The 17,376-nt window shown below is 38.4% G+C and overlaps 2 protein-coding genes across 3 annotated transcripts; both read right to left on the reverse strand.

Annotated features, from left to right (window-relative positions):
• Positions 1–201: 201 nt before the first annotated feature.
• On the reverse strand, positions 202–5,660 carry LOC126791741 (CDP-diacylglycerol--serine O-phosphatidyltransferase 1). 2 transcript variants are annotated; one of them, XM_050518212.1, is made up of 14 exons: positions 5,377–5,660; positions 3,974–4,162; positions 3,615–3,680; positions 3,456–3,515; positions 2,851–2,941; positions 2,523–2,577; positions 2,293–2,372; positions 2,054–2,170; positions 1,884–1,968; positions 1,408–1,499; positions 944–1,197; positions 727–815; positions 421–592; positions 202–302 (listed from the first exon to the last, which is right to left on the reverse strand). In XM_050518212.1, the coding sequence occupies exons 2-13, from the start codon at positions 4,135–4,137 to the stop codon at positions 465–467; spliced, it is 1,281 nt and encodes a 426-aa protein (XP_050374169.1). In that variant the 5' UTR covers positions 4,138–4,162; positions 5,377–5,660; the 3' UTR covers positions 202–302; positions 421–464. The 2 variants fall into 2 exon arrangements, with proteins under 2 accessions (XP_050374169.1, XP_050374167.1); XM_050518210.1 differs by having other exon boundaries at positions 202–592.
• A 2,745-nt stretch (positions 5,661–8,405) lies between these two features.
• LOC126792582 (DExH-box ATP-dependent RNA helicase DExH5, mitochondrial) lies at positions 8,406–17,002 on the reverse strand. The gene is given in 22 exon segments (XM_050518989.1): positions 8,406–9,621; positions 9,792–9,902; positions 10,025–10,177; positions 10,273–10,332; positions 10,529–10,834; positions 10,993–11,141; positions 11,275–11,344; positions 11,863–11,968; positions 11,970–12,064; positions 12,373–12,567; positions 12,809–13,081; positions 13,162–13,329; positions 13,506–13,636; positions 13,722–13,881; positions 13,968–14,156; positions 14,451–14,507; positions 14,509–14,550; positions 14,812–15,018; positions 15,021–15,050; positions 15,712–15,799; positions 15,873–16,030; positions 16,626–17,002. Coding segments are annotated over 22 exon segments (3,543 nt in total). The 5' UTR covers positions 16,950–17,002; the 3' UTR covers positions 8,406–9,150.
• Positions 17,003–17,376: the final 374 nt, after the last annotated feature.

The following is a 17,376-nucleotide window of genomic DNA, read 5'->3' on the forward strand; positions in this document are numbered from 1 at the left end:
ACTGTAGACGATTTCAAAGAGATGCTTTGGTTCAGGATGCTCTCAGTACATAGCTAATAAAATGACCTCTACTCAACTTTGGTGAGGAGACAGAAGCACTGCAGACAAATATGTGCGACATTGTATGGAGAAACTGACTCATTTGGTATTACTGAAAAAACTGATTAAAAATTATAAAAGAAAAACTAAACAATAAGGGAATCTGTAGTTCAAAATGGCTCGGTCCTTTGACTTTAGATCATATCTTGCCAGTAATGGTGGCAAACCAGTAAAGCGCGAGCCTTTTAAGTAATTTCCACTGCCTAGCAAGAAAGAATAAATAATCTCTACTTGAGTAACTGTGATCCGCTAATCTAAGAGAATCAGAATGTACAACTAAAACTTATAAAAGTAATAAGCATTTACAGCATGGATTGATACCCTTGAGGAAGCAATTCAAAGAATGAAGTACCACAATGGAACAATCATCGCCTCTTTCTCCCGAGAGTTCGGTGCAATTGCCAAGACCAAACAATCAAAAATATTACAAGTGCTGCTCCAACAGACATCCAAAACACTACCAGCCATAATGGCATCGATTTCGGGTATAATCCTGATCAGAATCAAACAAAAAATGATGTCAATCTCATGACCAAAACAAATTTGTATGTGCCACCAGCACACCACACAGGAGATAGGATAATCAAACCACGATTATTTTTGAACAGAAACGGAACACCCGCGTACCATGTCCAAACTTGATGCAAATGAGAAGTTCAACAATGCAAATAGCAACAGAAAGCCAACAGAAAGCTCCAACCTTCTTCACTGGTGTCCTGCAAAACATAAGAAAACAGTCATTAAGTGGAAGGGTGAATTGGTAAACTCATAGCTTGTTATGTGTGAGGAGTGTGTGTTGAGAGAGAGAGAGAGAGAGAGAGAGAGAGAGAGAGAGAGAGAGTACCGGTCTTGAAGGTATGAATTGTACTCACGAATTGTTGGAATTGCAATTAGCCACCACAAGATCAACCTATATACGATCACAGGGTTCCGGGGAGGAATCCATAGACAGAACTTTAAAAAGAATGTATTAAGCTCTACAGTCATGAAAACTATGCAAAGAGTGACGACTTGAACGAAACGCCATGGACCAAGTAATGGATGCCACTCATCTTTGTCCCACTGAGCTGGTGTAAATTGTCCCAGAGTTCGTTTCACCTGAAACCACAATATGATTGCATCTCACTACAGACCTCTACTTAAGAGTTAAGACCATGGTAACTATCAACTTTGACAGCATTATCTAACAAAAGGAAGGGAAATGTTACTCACTAACTGCATACCGCACTGAAAATGCTATTTTCAAATTTGTATGTATAGAATACATTAACAATGAACCAAAATGTGGAATTGATAATCTTTACATACCTTTCCAATAATATTGGGTTGACGACTTAGACCGACCCACTTGTATGTTTTTCCATCAAAGTACCTAACAGTATGCATTCCTGCCCAGATACCTGTCAAGTACACCAAACATAACCAGTCACAAGAGGGGCAGACATAATTCTAGATGATATCTAGCAGAAAAAACTTTGAGCTATACTGGGTAAAAGTCAAGATCTGCTCATGCAAATTTTGCATACTGAGCTTACTGGTCGTGTCAATTACCTAAGAACTCTAACAATATTGCAACAGTTTAGTTTCTAGCAAACTGGAACATTCATATCAAAATACAATAACATATAAAAGGATCCACATCCAGAACTTTAAAATGTTAAATGCTAAAACAGTTTAAACAATAAGCAACTACAATAAAGAGATGGACCAACAAACATATGCATTGCACAGCTAAAGATTTTGTCACTACTCAAAAAAAGTTATTAGAGTAAGAGGGTACTCACCAAACCAGTTGCAGATCAAAATGTCAAGAATAATACTATCCCACCAGCATTCGTTGAAATTTGGTAGCATATGACGGAATGTAAGCTGATCATGCAGAAAAAGAATACCTTCAGACTACGGTACAAACCAATAAACCAATATAGAAGTAAGTTAAATACAAGACAATAACCTCCATCAGTTCAAATCCAATCGAAAGCACCCATAAAAGAGGCTGATTCCGGATCAATATAGCTTTTCCCCACCACCCAATTATATGAGCGACAACAAATTCATCAAAAAGTGTTTCCTAGGGAGACAGGAAAAAAAAATCAGAAAACTTGCATGGTCACACCTCATGGACAAGACATTGAGCACATAACCGTACGCAAGGATAAATTTAAGTAGAAGTTGTGAAAGAAGATATCATACATAAACATTCTTAAACCTGCTTTTAGGATTATCAGGCAAATATATACGACAATCAGCACCATAAGATCTTTCTGGGAGTTCTGTACGACAAAATATACAAAGAAAGAATGAATACTTGTAAATGCAGTGAATAATAAGCTAAGGCATCTCGGATAATTGAAAATATAAAAAAGTTCTGTATAATGTAGTGCCATGTTCAAAATTTGAAAAAGAGAGGAAAAATAATTTACCAACGCCAAGATCAGGATGCAGAAACTTCATGAACTGCCGAGCATCGTCACGCTTCTGTGAATTGTAAAACCAGATATTAGCTACCAGAAAATTTTAACTACAATACAGTGAAAATCTTTCTAGAGATGAAAAACAATAAAAGGAAATTGCAGAGCCCTAAATTTGCTGGTATGGCTCCAATTAAGAGTTTTCTAGGTTAACTTCTGATGCTCAATACTTCATACATAAATAAGCAGAAAGAGGTACTTGCCAACGTAAGCATAACTGAGCTTATATGCAGTTACAAAGAAAACTAACATGAAATTATCCACAAAAACTGAAACTGACCTGAAAAAGTACAAATGTAAGAACAACTAGGTAAACAACAGCCATTCCGTGAACTAACCGCCAAATTGCTGGATGTGGCCTGATAAGAACCCTGTATGAATTGTAAAAGAGCATTAACCCAACAATCTGACCAAGCGTTGCTATAAATTTTAGTAGCACGCATAGTATTTGGCTATTTGCATAACGATTAAAATTAAAAAATTAAACATAAACAAGAAATAAAAAAAACCAATTCCATCATATTCTTTTTCAAAACAATAATCCAGTAGGATAATAACAAAATGAACAAAACTGAAATTGACTAACGCATACACATCATTCCCATCCCCGGACCAAACCAACCACACGGAACACTAGTATTAATTCACAGAACTATATCACAAATAAACCTCAATTAGTCATTTGTCAAAAATATATATTTAAGAAAAAATAATATTACTAATTCAAAGTTTTGCAAAGTTCTCTAGCTTTTCAACGGCAGCGATAATGTCAAGGTTTCTCACACTCCTCACATCCTTGAAGTCATGCTACTAAGTTCCGATCCACAGAGGTAAAGTCGCATACTGATGAATACAAAAAATAACTTGCCCAATACAAGAACTTACGTAGACGGGGCTTGGAGCAAGCAATAAGCAAGAAAAACTGCTATCATCGCCCATACACCCCTGCAAGAAAGATCGCAAAGGCATTTAGATTATTCCAAAAATTGAAATATGTAAATAAGAGCAACAAAAAATATCACATATTAATAGCACAGAACTAACCTTTTGACAGATGCAACAAGGTCTCCAGAAGCACTGCTTTCTGGATCTAAGGCTCCACTTACCCAACTGGTGGAAAAGTTAAACAGATAACACAAGAGCGAACATGTCAACTAATCATTTCACTACTTTACATGTATTGTGCATGCATAGGAAATGGAAGAATTAAAAGCATCGTATCTTGGCTACTGTTAAGTCTGAATATTAATTTAGTTTGCACCATAACTTTCCAAGTCTTATAGAGAAAACCTAACAACTTGTTTGCACCACCCATTTCATATTCAACTGCCTGCTCGAATACTAATGAAAGCAGCCAGATGACAAATAACTCAAACTACACGAAAGGTAGAAAGTGCACTCACATAAGAAAACAAGCACCAACAAGTAACATTGAAATGGTGCGAGGCTTGTATGCCCATGCAGTCCATGGATCAAGTTCTTCGCTTAAATTTGACGCACTCGTGTCACCGTTTTCTTGCATATGACCATCCTTTCTCCTCAGTCTCCTATGGCCATTAGGCTCCATCAATATGTAGAATGCAACTTGCTCACTACAAATAACAAAATAAGATGCAAGTCATACAACAGGTCAGATTCATGTGATTCTAAAGTCTTATCTGATTGTCCTTTTATATAATTTATAAACTAATGAGAACATATACTAAGAGAAATACTCAAGATAGATAATATAACATGCTTTGAGACCCTTTACAATGTAGTGGTTCTTGATAACTTTGAAGGAAATCTCTTTCATACATCCCCATATTCCAAATAAGAATCTAATCCATTGAAATATTAAATGTTACTATGCAGTAGTTTGAATCCCACAAAAACACTGAGACCTACATGTATAGACATATATTTGATATAGAAATGGAAAATCTAGTCAGCCATTTAATTTTAAGACATCTTGCACCTTACATAAAGGTTATGTCCCTACAGCTTGTCCTACACCTACAGCTTGTAGTAGCATCCAACACCATTCTCTGTAAAGTAACTATCACCTTCCTCATACAACTTCCACCATGCAAATGCAAACTATACCCAATAATTCAAAATTATAAATTTTTTAAACTTAAAGTAAAAAAGTGCATTCCTTTAGAGATCAAATTCCACTATAAATCACAGTTTAGAGTCCAAAACCTTTTATATTGTTCAAAAAGATAAAAAAAAAAGTCCAAACCTTTATAGGCGTGTTCAGACTACTAAAGTCCAAACTTGTGTATCCTACTTTCCATATTACCAAAAAGTGAAATAACATTGACACGATTGAATTTGAATACGCAATGTTCTGATCTAATCCACGAAACTAAAACTCATTCAAAATTCATCTTGAACGCTTAACCAATGTGTTCATGACGTCCATCAACACGCAACAAACTCTACACAAAAAAGGTTGAGCAAAAACGCATTGATTGACCAAACGTGCCAAAACAAAACCAACATACCAAACCAAACCGGCATTAAAACACACAACTCCAATCCTAAAAATGAAGGCTTTAAACCGCTTTAACCCCCACACCAAAATTTTAAATATACCAGAATCAAGAAAACCCAATTCAATATCAAATCCCTGCATGCAAGAAATGATTTGAAACACAAGTGTTGCAAATATTCGAAAACGAAAACCGAACACTGACCACCAAAAAGCAAGCACCATTCATATATTACACAGTACTACTTCACACAGTGTATAGATAAACAGATAGATAGAAATATAGATAGATAGGTTGATATTTTAGGAAGAGATGAAGGAGATACTTACGTAGAAGATCGTGGCCGTCGGATCAGAGCTCTTGGGTTGGAAGAAACAGAGAGAGAGAGAGTAGAGGTTTGGTTGAATCAATCTGGAGAGGAGGTTTTGAGCAGCGACTGGGAGTCTCTCTGCTGCAGAGTTTGCGGCGAAAAGGCGAGGGACGGTGACGATGAGGACGAAGAGGATGATGGTAACTGAAACAAAAAACCCAAAAACTGAATTTGTGTTTGTGTATGTCTGTGTGTGTAAAACTCTATATATATAGGCGAAGCTCTGGATTTTATATAAGCAGAGAGAGAGAGAGGGGGGTGTACGACGGTCAAAGAGAGAGAGAGATATATATATACATGTCAGCACAACGAAAGAAAGGAGATTTTCAGGATTAACTTTTCATTTTTTTTCAGATTCTGATGTGCAATTAATAGGTTTTGGGGTGCCTGAAGTACCCCTGAGAATATTCTTTATTTGCGTTAATATTATCCTCATTGATTCCTTTCTCCCTTTGTTTTTGGTACATAAAATCTTGTCAAGTGACTCGGAGAAGGTCAAGAGCAATTTAGAGGGAGAAGAACTAAGAAAAAAGAACCAAGGACCCGATTTATTATTATGAGAAGCGCTACATCGTATGTCCTACTTACAGCCTAGCATTTCTCTAAGACTAACTCTTTCGATGCCATGATTGTGTTGATTAATTAGGTTAATATCTTAGAGCTACTAGTTTTTGTTTGAGCGTTGTTGCTCAGCCGTCGCTCTTAGAGACCACATATTAACTTCTCGATATTAATGCACCGGTAACATATTCTTACACACTAGATTGTATCATGATTCTCCTAATTAGTCTAACTTTGTAGCAAAAGTTGATACAAAGCATGCGATTCCAGTGTCGAAACCAGACTTTATTGCCACTCTTGATGATTATTCTGATCGGTTTATTTACCACGATTCTCTCATTGATGGAATTGTGATGCAAGAGGGTACCACCACCTTCACCCTTGTCATGCTCTGTGATCATTCGTTCCACGGAACAAAAGTATCTGTTCTTCTTAAGAGAAAAGAAAAAAATGGAAAAATTTGGTAAATGAAAGTAGGATGGGAGTTTGACCGGAGAAGCAAGCACACGGGTAGAGTAGGTCTTAATGCTCATGTGATATGTGGCCGGGCTCAGCTTTTACAGTACAGTACAAAACCTGTCATCGATGAAAAAGCTGAAACCCCAGTCCTCCCTTCATCAGTAACCTGGGGGGGTCTTTCTCTAATCATTACATTTTGATTTGCATTTTGATTTAGCCATCATTCATAATAATAATTGGGTCAACAATAATGTTCTACTTAATGAACCAGTACCATATGATCCTTTATAATATTCTCGACCAAACCATTCATCATATCTATGATCCATTACAGCGTTTCATCCACGTAATTCTTCATCATAGTCCTAGTTTGGTACCATAGTACCATACTGAATTTTTAATTTTGGGACTTTGAGCCTACAGCATTACAATTCCATATTGTAAGTTTTGAATATCAGTGATTTATGGGTTTAATTTAGATTTAGTTTGAGTCATTTATCAACTACTGTAATCAGAATATATATTTGTCATATCAAACTCAATCAGAACTTTTGTTCTCTATCAAAAGTGCTGCATGATGATATTATGTTGAATACGAATGTGTTAAGGTGGTGGTACGTACAGCTACAGATGGGTAATAGTGACAGTAGTGGTAGTCCTTTCGATCCTTTATTTAGTCCTTGCCGCCGCTCCCGGTTGCCACTTAATTTTTTATAATGATGATAATCCGTAGTAGGGTTTGTGGCTTCCCTACAAACGAATAAAATGTGGAATAAGTATGAACAATATGGCTTCAAATTCATCATATCAAAGCCTTTGGTAGAATAATCCAGCTGTTGTTTGGGAGGAGGAATATTGCTATGAGTCGTTCAACATCACAAATGCTCTTCCTCACCAATCATTATTACCTAGGGCTCCACTTCAAACCCTTTGTTCATCCCCCATACTACCACCACATTTCTCCCCGTAACGATTAAATTCCATAAATAAACGAGTTTTTCGGATCACTCGTGATGGAAATGATTTTGAGTTTTGAGTTTAGAGTTTAACTGGAATTCATTTTTGGTTCGGTCTGAAAGTGGATCTTGCGTTGCGAATGCATGGACCATTGACAGACAAGCAATGCCCACATGCCCCATGGTAGTTAGGGATAAAGACCTAAATTTCTTTTCCAATGTTTCGGCTTTTGTTAATTGTCACGGGATTCACAAACCTGACCAACAAAGTGACCAAAAACAAACACACAGCGAGTTACACATTCCATGCAACTACGAAGAGCCAAAGGCCAAGAGGGAGGGGGTCCAAGACCAAGAGAGCTTCTACTTCATTACCAACTCCAACAACTACACTAGGATTTAACGTAACAACGAGTCTTCGTCGTCACATGGTTGGGGGGATTTGGGGGTTTAAACAAGTAAAGCTCGATTTAGAAGGAGCATTATGGACAATTGGGACATGGAAGGGGTCAGAGTTTCCCAGGCTGTCCCATAACACGAACATATATCATATGGTTGAGATTCCATAATTTTCAACATTATTTACCTAATCAACAAGCAATGCCCCCGACACACCATATCAATGTCGCACTTCGAGGTCGGATTGAAACTTGTATATTCTTTTTCAACAAAGAAAGAGATCGGTAATCTGTGATCTCGTAGAGTAGAAATGAGGAGAAAGAACCCCCCAAGGCTTCTAAATGTTGGGGGGCAACGTACTGCTGTAAGATGCAGAGAGCCCTTATTTTAGTTTCGAAGCTGAGACTGAGTGGTCCCTTTATAAGACAAAAACCCACCCTTGGAAAACAAGTATAAGAAATTAGAAATCAAAGACCCATCAGCGGTTTTATCTCCCGTATTGCAGTTAAGAGTCACATGCACAAGTGCCATGTGATAGTATATGCTTATCAAGTCGTGCAAGATTGCAAACTCACCCACATCAACATGATCCTAATTCAGTTTCCATCAACATCTTACAGCTAAGGATCTATAAATCTATATGAAAAGACTGGACCAGCTTTACCTTTTACTATTACCCAGCTGAACCAGAGCAGGGAGCTTGCTCGGGTATCTCCAGCTGCACCTGCCGGACAGTATCAAAGGCGCTTTGCAGCTGCAAACACCAGAGAAACTATTAGGAGTCATCCATCCAGGAGTTCTTGCGAAATATAGAATACACTCCATATTAACAAAACAGAGTCGTTCCTGGCATTACAGGGAGTTTCATTGACAATTGGAGTATTACACCTACACTACACAGGCCTACTAACTAGCCCAAACAATAATATTTGTACAGATTTCATTATGTCTGATGCTCCTCCTTGTTGGAACTACAATTTCACCTCCCTCTTGAATTTTGATCAACTGCCTTGGTAACCGTCAATTTCATGTCCCAAAAGCACTGCAATGGACAAAATAGGTCAATTTCAACTTTAGATCAAATGTAAAGCAACTCTAGGGGTGCCGAAACAGACGATCCAAAAGTCCAAGAACCAACCACAAACTTGGCATCTTAAAGCTGTTTGCTGGTGATTGTCTGATCCATTATGGGGATGAAAGACGGCCACAACTGTTGGCTTTTAAGTGATAAAGATACCCGAGCTTAACACATTCGAGGCAGGTAGAGTGAGTCAGACATGATGGCCACATTGATTCTCAAGGCATTATGAAGCACTGACATTGCGTTGCCACTCACAAAACCTTTATGGAAAACTGGCTCATTGTAGTTCCATTATGATCCTTTTTTGCTTTTTCTTCAACATCATCGACATGTGATAGATGTGCTCATGGCCCATTTGTGTTCCACTCACCAGTCACTGAATGGCCTCAGCTGCTGCATCTTATTCTGCACTCTTGTTATTACAAGGCTGCCCCATAATCTGCATTCCATTGAACTCCACACTAGATTGGAATTTACAGTTCTTTAGTTGCTTAGTTTTGTAGCCGGGCGCAGCATATCCTGCCCTCGTGAGTAATGTCTGGAGCTGACTCTTTGAATTATCACCCCCAGGTCCACTTTCAGTTCTTGAAACCAAGCCTGCCTGAGCTGCCCCCACAGATGGCTTTAAGGATGTACGGACCTGGCGACCAAATACAAATCTACCCTCACCTATATCCTGGGAGAGCAGCAAACGCACTGCAGAAAGGAGTTCATGATATTTGTGGATGGCCATCCTTGGGTTCCGTAGCTGCTTAGTCGCATTCACAGAAATAAAAATTAGCCAGAGATAACAAGCAGAAAAATATATTTTTGAACCACTTCCAACCAGAAAAACAAAGTAGCAAGATGTTCCTTGAAAAAAGAAATAAAAGGAAAATAAAAATGAAATTTATTGAAATGAGATAAAATATCACTTACTTTTGTCTGAATTAATTCATCAAGTTCCGCCCTTAAACATTGATACATTTCTGCTACAGCAGGTTTCATGAAGAATTCCAAGTATCCTCCCAACATTTTCAAGTGTCCATCCTGGTAGAACAATTCAATCCCATTAAAATAAACCTAAAAGAAAAAACAACAACAACAATATTTGATCCTGCACTCAAACAAACATATAATCACACATCAAACAAACACCTAAAAATACTCACAATATCCCCTTTTGAAAAAGTTCCACCAAACAAGAGGAGCACCGAATCAGACACAGCTGTTGAATCCCGTAGAAAAACAGAGTTCACCTTTATCTTGTCATTGAAAACCAGCCAAGGATATGGAATTTTAGATTCCCGGGCATTTACAGAGTGCTACACAAAAGAAATAAACATAAGCTCTCTAAATAAAATTACTTTTTTATTATATTGATGTTAATATGTGATATAAGTTAACCAAGAGTGCTCACCGAGTATAGCAGCACCTGACCATCTTCCATAGTTTTCAGTGAACATGACTTCTCATTGTGCTGCACATGCATTTATGTTAGTTCTCAAAATATACCATGATTACAAAAAGAATAACAGATACCAATGAAATTTTAGCCAACTAAGGACCCAGCAGTCAAACTATGATATAGCTTTATATGTCTACTTTATGTACCCAGTTTGATCTAAAATGCCTATTCAGCATTGCATAACATTCTGAACCCAGCAGATGCTTACCATAACAGAGCAAATTCCAGGATATAGGCCATAGCAAATAACAGCACGGACAAGATGCTCATCATAGCTCCATACATTATAGGTAGCTGTGTTGGAATCAATAAGATCAGCATCCCTTAACAAAGAGAGGAACTCCTTCCTAAGAGAATCAATAGCTTTCATCGATTGTGCTGAAAGAAAATTTTTCCAGCAGTAGTCATATCCAGCAAAGTCTCTTTCAGCTACTCTCCAATCCTCATATGCACGCACAAGTGCAATGTGATCACTGTGGTCTTGGAAAAATTGAGATTTTGCAGCCTCCACAAGCTAAAAAATGGGGGAAAAAGAAGACTGATATCAATAAATACACTCATTTGTTTTTATTGTCGGTTTTGGTTCTTTTGAAAATACCAGTCTAAGTACAATCATAACTCTAGGAAATCTGGAGCATGCAATGATATAATAAATCTGCAGAGCTGACTTACATCTTTCTTGTCAAACGGCATTAAGAAAGGATCTCTGACACTAAGGCCAGAAACAATAGTCAAAACAGGATCCAGGCAGTTGAAGATGGCACCTAGCAAGAGCATTTTTCCAAGTTTTGGCTCCACTGGCAGCACAGTTAGATAGTGTCCTGTCAAATGACTTACTGCATGAGTCTTACAGTTGTAGAGAAGAAACAAAATATTACCTCAGCCATTTGGCAGCAGGTGCAAGCATTAAAATGCATAATTCAAATTCTGGAATGGTTAGATCTCTCTTCCAACCTAAAATAGTCAGATTCTCGTTCTCATCCAAGGCCCCAATGATCTTTAAATACTCTATGGCATTTTTCACCTACGGAAAATTTAAGAACCAAAATTGTGAATTGCAGGTGAGAAGAAAATACTAAAAATAAGTCAAGACATAACTAAACACCACAAGCCAGTAAGATAACAACACACTCAAAAGTGTATGCCTTGTATGTTAAGGAATATGGTTTATTATGACACTTAAAAAGGTTTTTTTTTTCTAATGATCTTTCTTATGTCTGCTCCTCGAGACTTTCTATTACTGATGGGCTCACCCTATCTCTCTCTACCGTGTTAATTGGTGATACACTTAATTACTTGACAAAAGGTCCACATATTTCTCTTCATTTTCCTTTGGATGACTCAACTTACTACTGCTTTAAGACGGTTAGATTTCTTTTTAACTGGCTGATCTGTTGCTTTAAAGGGAGAAGAAAAGGCTTGCCTCATGATTTTATTTCAATAACAGTTTTAAGATAAGTATTAAGGAGACTAACATTGCCCATATTTGGTAAAATGAAGCTAAATAACCTTAGATTGAGAAAAAATCAAATCAACTCTTACCGCAAGTAACTCTGGTGACTGTAGAGCCCTAGATAAGAAATCTGAAATACTTCTGAGTTTTAAACTTTTGATTTGCAGACAAAGAGACTGCAGAGGTGTCCTCAATTTCCGGCAACTGATATTCTGCAAATGCATCATAAACACATCTAGGATAGAGACGGTAACATTCCGCAGGTTGAACGCGCCCAGCTCTTCCTCTTCTCTACAGTCAATAAACCACATAGGAATTCAGCTTCCTTGAAATAAATAACATCCCGGCCTTCCATAAATATAAATCAGACAAGTAAAGCTCATTACTAAAGTTTGATTGATAATGGCTCCTAGAGTACCCATCAAATAAGATCGTAGAGATACATTTTCCACAGAGTGCAGATGTCTAGATAATATGTGCAAGGCAACCCATATACTTTTCTTTCAAGTCAACCATTATGGCTTAGATACTGCCAGGTTCATATTAGTTATCATTTAAGAAACCTAAACCTTCAGCTAAAACACAGATTACATCCTTACTTGTTGAGCGAAAACCTTGGATATCCAGGAAGGAAGCAAACAAGGAGTATTATTCAGTGCATCATATGAAGTCTCTTTTGCCTTTCCACAATCAAGAACAAAAACAACATCAATGATTGTGATACTCGTTTCAGCAATATTAGTGGCCAACACTATTTTCCTCACTCCATCTTCAGGCTCATCAAATATCAACCTCTGCAGGCAGTCCAAAACAATATAAATAAGAGATAGACCAATATGAGTTTGCTAGAAAACTCGGCAGTAATTCCTTCTTTCACCAAAGTTAACAAAAAGCTGTGGCAAAACACGCAGGATAAAACACTATCAAGTATCAACTAAGTAATTGACTAGTAACCAACATAGATGCGGACCAGCGTACCAAATGCAAACAAACTATGCTGGCCATTGCACAACTTTTAGGGCACCCGAAGTTTACCTGCTCAGAACTCGCCATGGAACCATGACATGCTAACAACAAGACTCGGCTTGGATCACCTAAGAGAGGATTTGCATGCAACTTTTCCTTTAAAGAATTTATGTCATCCCACCCAGTCATGAAAACTAGAATGGCTCCCGGCCTTTCATTCTCACAGATATTGCATAAGATATAATCTATGAGGTTAAAACCGATACAATCAGGATTCCAACAGGCTAGAGATTCCTGAGTCTGGGGACTGTAACCTTTAAAATCAGCTGCTTTGAGTGCATCCTGCATATATCCCGGTAAGGAAAAGTTGAGAAGGCAGACAATTGAAAAGAACACAATGGTTTATGCAATCATTTGTATACCTCAACAACAGAAGCAATTTGACTTTTCCTCTTTCTTGGTGCTTGTTTATTCATTTTCCACATCTTTTCTTGACCATAATCATCAATCTGATTGTAGGGAGTTAACCTGCAACCTGTACTTTCCAGAACATCCTCCAGAAAATGAGTTCGAACAGGATATGTAAAACCCTAATTTGGAGGGGAGGGGGGAGAAAGAGAAACACACTTAGAAAGCAGCAAAAATAACAGACCACAAGTGACATTAACAGTAAATAATAGAAGGAAACAGATTAGTTTATATATCTAAATCTTCTATTCATAAATGGCAGGAGAAAATGCTATTCACAGGAGAATTGTTTAATTACCGAAACATGAATTATCTGAGCCCTATCGAAGTAGGATGAGAAAAGCTCAGCATCTAGGGTTGCACTCATCAGAACCAACCTCAGTTCTGGCTGGCGAGGAAGGAGATCCTTGAGAACAATAAGCAGAAAATCTGGCATCAAATGATTATAGTGAGAAATTACACTTCATCATCCAGAAATAAAGCCTCAATCTAGACCTAGCCAACACGTAATTACCTTCATTCATTCCACGTTCATGAATCTCATCAACAATGACATGAGTCACGTCTTTCAAATTTCCGTCAACTAGCAATCTTCTCAACAAAATACCAGTAGTACAGAACAGAAGGCGTGTGTCTCTTCCTTTCATACCCTCTAACCGAACCTTATATCCAACCTGAGAAGGAAACAAAAAAAGGGATTGTAAAAAGAAATATAAAATAAGACTTGTAATTTTCTATAACAACACTGAGGAAAACTCACTGAATCACCCAGCTTCTCTTCTCTCTCTGAAGCAACTCTTTCAGAAACTGACATAGCAGATATTCTCCTAGGCTGTGTACATATGATACTACAAACAGCCCCACGGCCAGCTTCTATCTCAGATTCCAAAATAAATTGTGAAATTTGTGTGGTCTTTCCGCAACCAGTTTGCCCCGATATGACAACAAACTGCAGATACAAACTTACATGTCTCATTGCAGATTCTGTCATGGCTGCTTAAACTATGTGTCAAAGCAAATGTTGTCTACTTACAGTCTTATTACAACAATTGAAAGGTTCAGTTATTCAAATAAGAACTTCCACTACCAGTTAAGATAATGTAGGCATGGAATGCAACAATCACCAACAGTAGCAAATTGTAAAACTAGAACAAAATGCGGAATCACATTTCTACTCAGGAATTCAATTTTCTGATAAAGTGAAAAAAGAAAACAAAGAAAAATAAATCGAAGTAAAGTAAACCTGATTTTGTGAAATTGCTGTCAACAAAGCATCCTTCTCTTGATAAGCTGGGAGGGAGAGTTCGACGGAGTTCCATAACTTTTCTGCCTTCACGAGATTCCTGCAGAATCAATAAATGAGAGTTTAAAAACATAAATAATCTTAACTGAATGACAATTCTGCCTACAACAATTGTTTAACGACTGGCTAAATCAGATATAAACTAGAGTTACTTCGCTATTTTGATCATTCAACTTACAAGGCCACAGAAATATAACTTTTCTACGCACAGAACTAAAACCATTTAACCTAGACCAAAATAGTCTAAGTAGCTGCTTTTTTATAATAATAGAAACACAAACAACGGCATATCAAGGTATACCTGCCAAGCTTGTTGCTTATCCCGCAGCTGCAAGCTTCTCCTCCAAAGAACTTTTTCCATTGCAGCATTATTAGATAACACTGGTTCAGGTTGCTCAAAGAGTCCTTCATCAGTACCAATACTGCTTGATCTAGAAAAGGATATATCTGGACAGATTTCTATCGTCCTAGACTTCTGAGAAAGGAAGTCTCCAAGGTAGGCCTCAACTCCCTCCTCAGCAACCCAAGTGGCAAGGTCACCTTTGTATCAAATATATATATATATATAGGCCGTTTCAGGTGCGGACGTCCCGATTCCGGCGACGGCAGGCCGCAACGGCGCGGCGGACCAGCACAACTGCACTACCCACCTCCCGGCGATCCCGTCTGTGCCGGCCGGAGCTCAAACGGCGACCCACGGCGGCCGGAATCTGCAAAAATCAAGTTTCTTGGCAAATTCCGGCGATTTCGCGATTCCAACCGTCGTGGGTCGCCGATGGAGCTCCGACCGGCACAGACAGGAGGTGGGGAGTTCGGCTGTCATGGTCCGCCCCGCCGTTGCCGGAATCGGCGAATCCGTACCTTACGTAAGGTACGGACGCCCGCACCTGAAAATTCTCCTATATATATGTGTGTGTGTGTGTGTGTGTGTGTGTGTGTGTGTGTGTGTGCGCGCGCCTTCATTTAGATACTTAAGAACTATGTAATCAGAGTTACCAAAAAGTAGTCGGCATTTAAAAATATCATCAAGTCCTATGCTCCCAACTAATCAGTTTTATATAAGTCAACTAATATATGGTACTAATTGAAGATTGCATGTCACATCCAAAACTGGAGCTCATGGATCCAGGAAGCTGAGGGGTATCAATTAAAGGAAAATCATTAAATATAAAAGTCATGAATTAAGGATAAAGGTTATTACCTCTCACTGAGGTTTCCGGTCATCGAGATCAAATCTGTAGTTTGGCAAGGGGACCTTACTAAATACAGCGAATTTTGCATACAGATAGCTGCAAAAAGAGAAAAATTATAATCAAACTCTCTTGAAATTACTGAAACACTTAGACGTTGACAAAAACCAACCTGTAAAGTCCCATTCTGCTTGCCAACAACACAGCTATTTCCTCAAAATCACGTCTGTTTTTTTTCTCCCTTGTAATTAACTCTTGCTTCTTGTTGTCACTTAACAGCATGGTTAGCTTCCGTTTCCACTCATCAATGTTATCAGAGACTGAAGCACCCTGCATCAAAAATATTAGAATAAAAAAATTTATGAACTTTTGCATCTTAAAGATATGCCAAGTTTGTTATTTCAACAGGAAGTCACGTTAATATGCTCCTTCAGATCGAAAGGCCTGAACAAAGTAAACTAGCGCTCCTAGCAAAACATGGCCACGCCTAACCAAACCTCCCCACCAATAAATCCTACCAACTTAAGTAAACATCTAAACGTGCATAGCATGCTTAAATTTCTTCAAGCGTGCAATGCAAAGCAGCAGAGATGAAATTGAAATCCTTATCTGTCACTACAATTAAGCCTATTTGCATCAAACTTATATCCTCAAGCAGTCAAGCTCAAAAGACACTCTCTGTTGCTGTTCAACTGGCCTAATCTTGAGTTCATTGTCCTAATGTATAAAGCACACTTAAAATTTATCAGTATAACACTATAACATAAGGAATCATCACAATTATGATTAACAAGACCTGGATTTAACTATTTTGAGCAGAGCATCATCAATTACAGTAACTACTCGGAGTAATGTAAACAAAATTACACTTGGTAAAAATGAACTAACTCAATTAACAACTAGACGCACAGAATATAAATCTCACCGGATTGTTGTCGGCGCCGTAAGCAGAGCCGTTCTGCAGCTTCGGCTTGTGGAGGAGTTCCTGCGGCTGAGTCTGGTAGTAGGCGCGAGCTTTGCTGAGAGAAGCGGCAGCAGCAGTCGTCATGGAGGCGGCGGAGGTGTAATTAGGGGCGGTGATGACGGAGCGGAGGCGGTGGTGGGGAGGGACGTAGACGGCGCCGTAGGAAGAAGGAGGGCGGTCCTTCATGGCGGCGAGCGGGAGAGACGACGGTGGTGAGGGTCTCAGGGCGGAGGCGGAGGAAGGCGGAGGGAGGTGTGACTGTGGAGAAGGGGATGAGGTGAGCATGCAAATGTGAGGCGTCGTCGGTGTTGAAAAAGAAGAAGAAGAAGAAAAGAAATGGTGGAAGGTACCGGAAGAGAAACGCGTGAGTTTTTCAGTTGAGTTTTACTTTGGGAAGTGCGCACGAGCTGGGCTAGCATAACAGTACAGAATCCCTGCGCCTTCTGCTTTTAACTAACCAAGCCACGTTTTCCTTCTTTTTTTTAAATTTCCTCTCAATTTTTATTGAATTTTAACATCTTGGAGATTGTAATAATTTTTTAATTTTTACCTGGATGATTTGAGCACTAAATCATGCAAGATAACTCACAATCAGACGAGCAAGATGAAATCGTTATAATTTTATAATCGTACTTTACAAATTGTAGTTTCTAATTACAACATAGCAACAGTAATTGGAAATGTACATATCACTTCATCGTCTAATCGTGAG

This window comes from Argentina anserina, chromosome 4 (genome assembly GCF_933775445.1).
Source record: "Argentina anserina chromosome 4, drPotAnse1.1, whole genome shotgun sequence".
Taxonomy (NCBI): domain Eukaryota; kingdom Viridiplantae; phylum Streptophyta; class Magnoliopsida; order Rosales; family Rosaceae; genus Argentina; species Argentina anserina.

Excerpts from the sequence above, each read along its gene's own strand:
- LOC126791741 (XM_050518212.1), bottom strand. The coding sequence starts at position 4,137 with ATGGAGCCTAATGGCCATAGGAGACTGAGGAGAAAGGATGGTCATATG. Across the intron at positions 2,373-2,522 it reads GCATCCTGATCTTGGCGTTG|AACTCCCAGAAAGATCTTAT; the intron begins GTAAATTATTTT and ends TTTGTCGTACAG. Across the intron at positions 1,500-1,883 it reads TTTGATCTGCAACTGGTTTG|GTATCTGGGCAGGAATGCAT; the intron begins GTGAGTACCCTC and ends TGTACTTGACAG.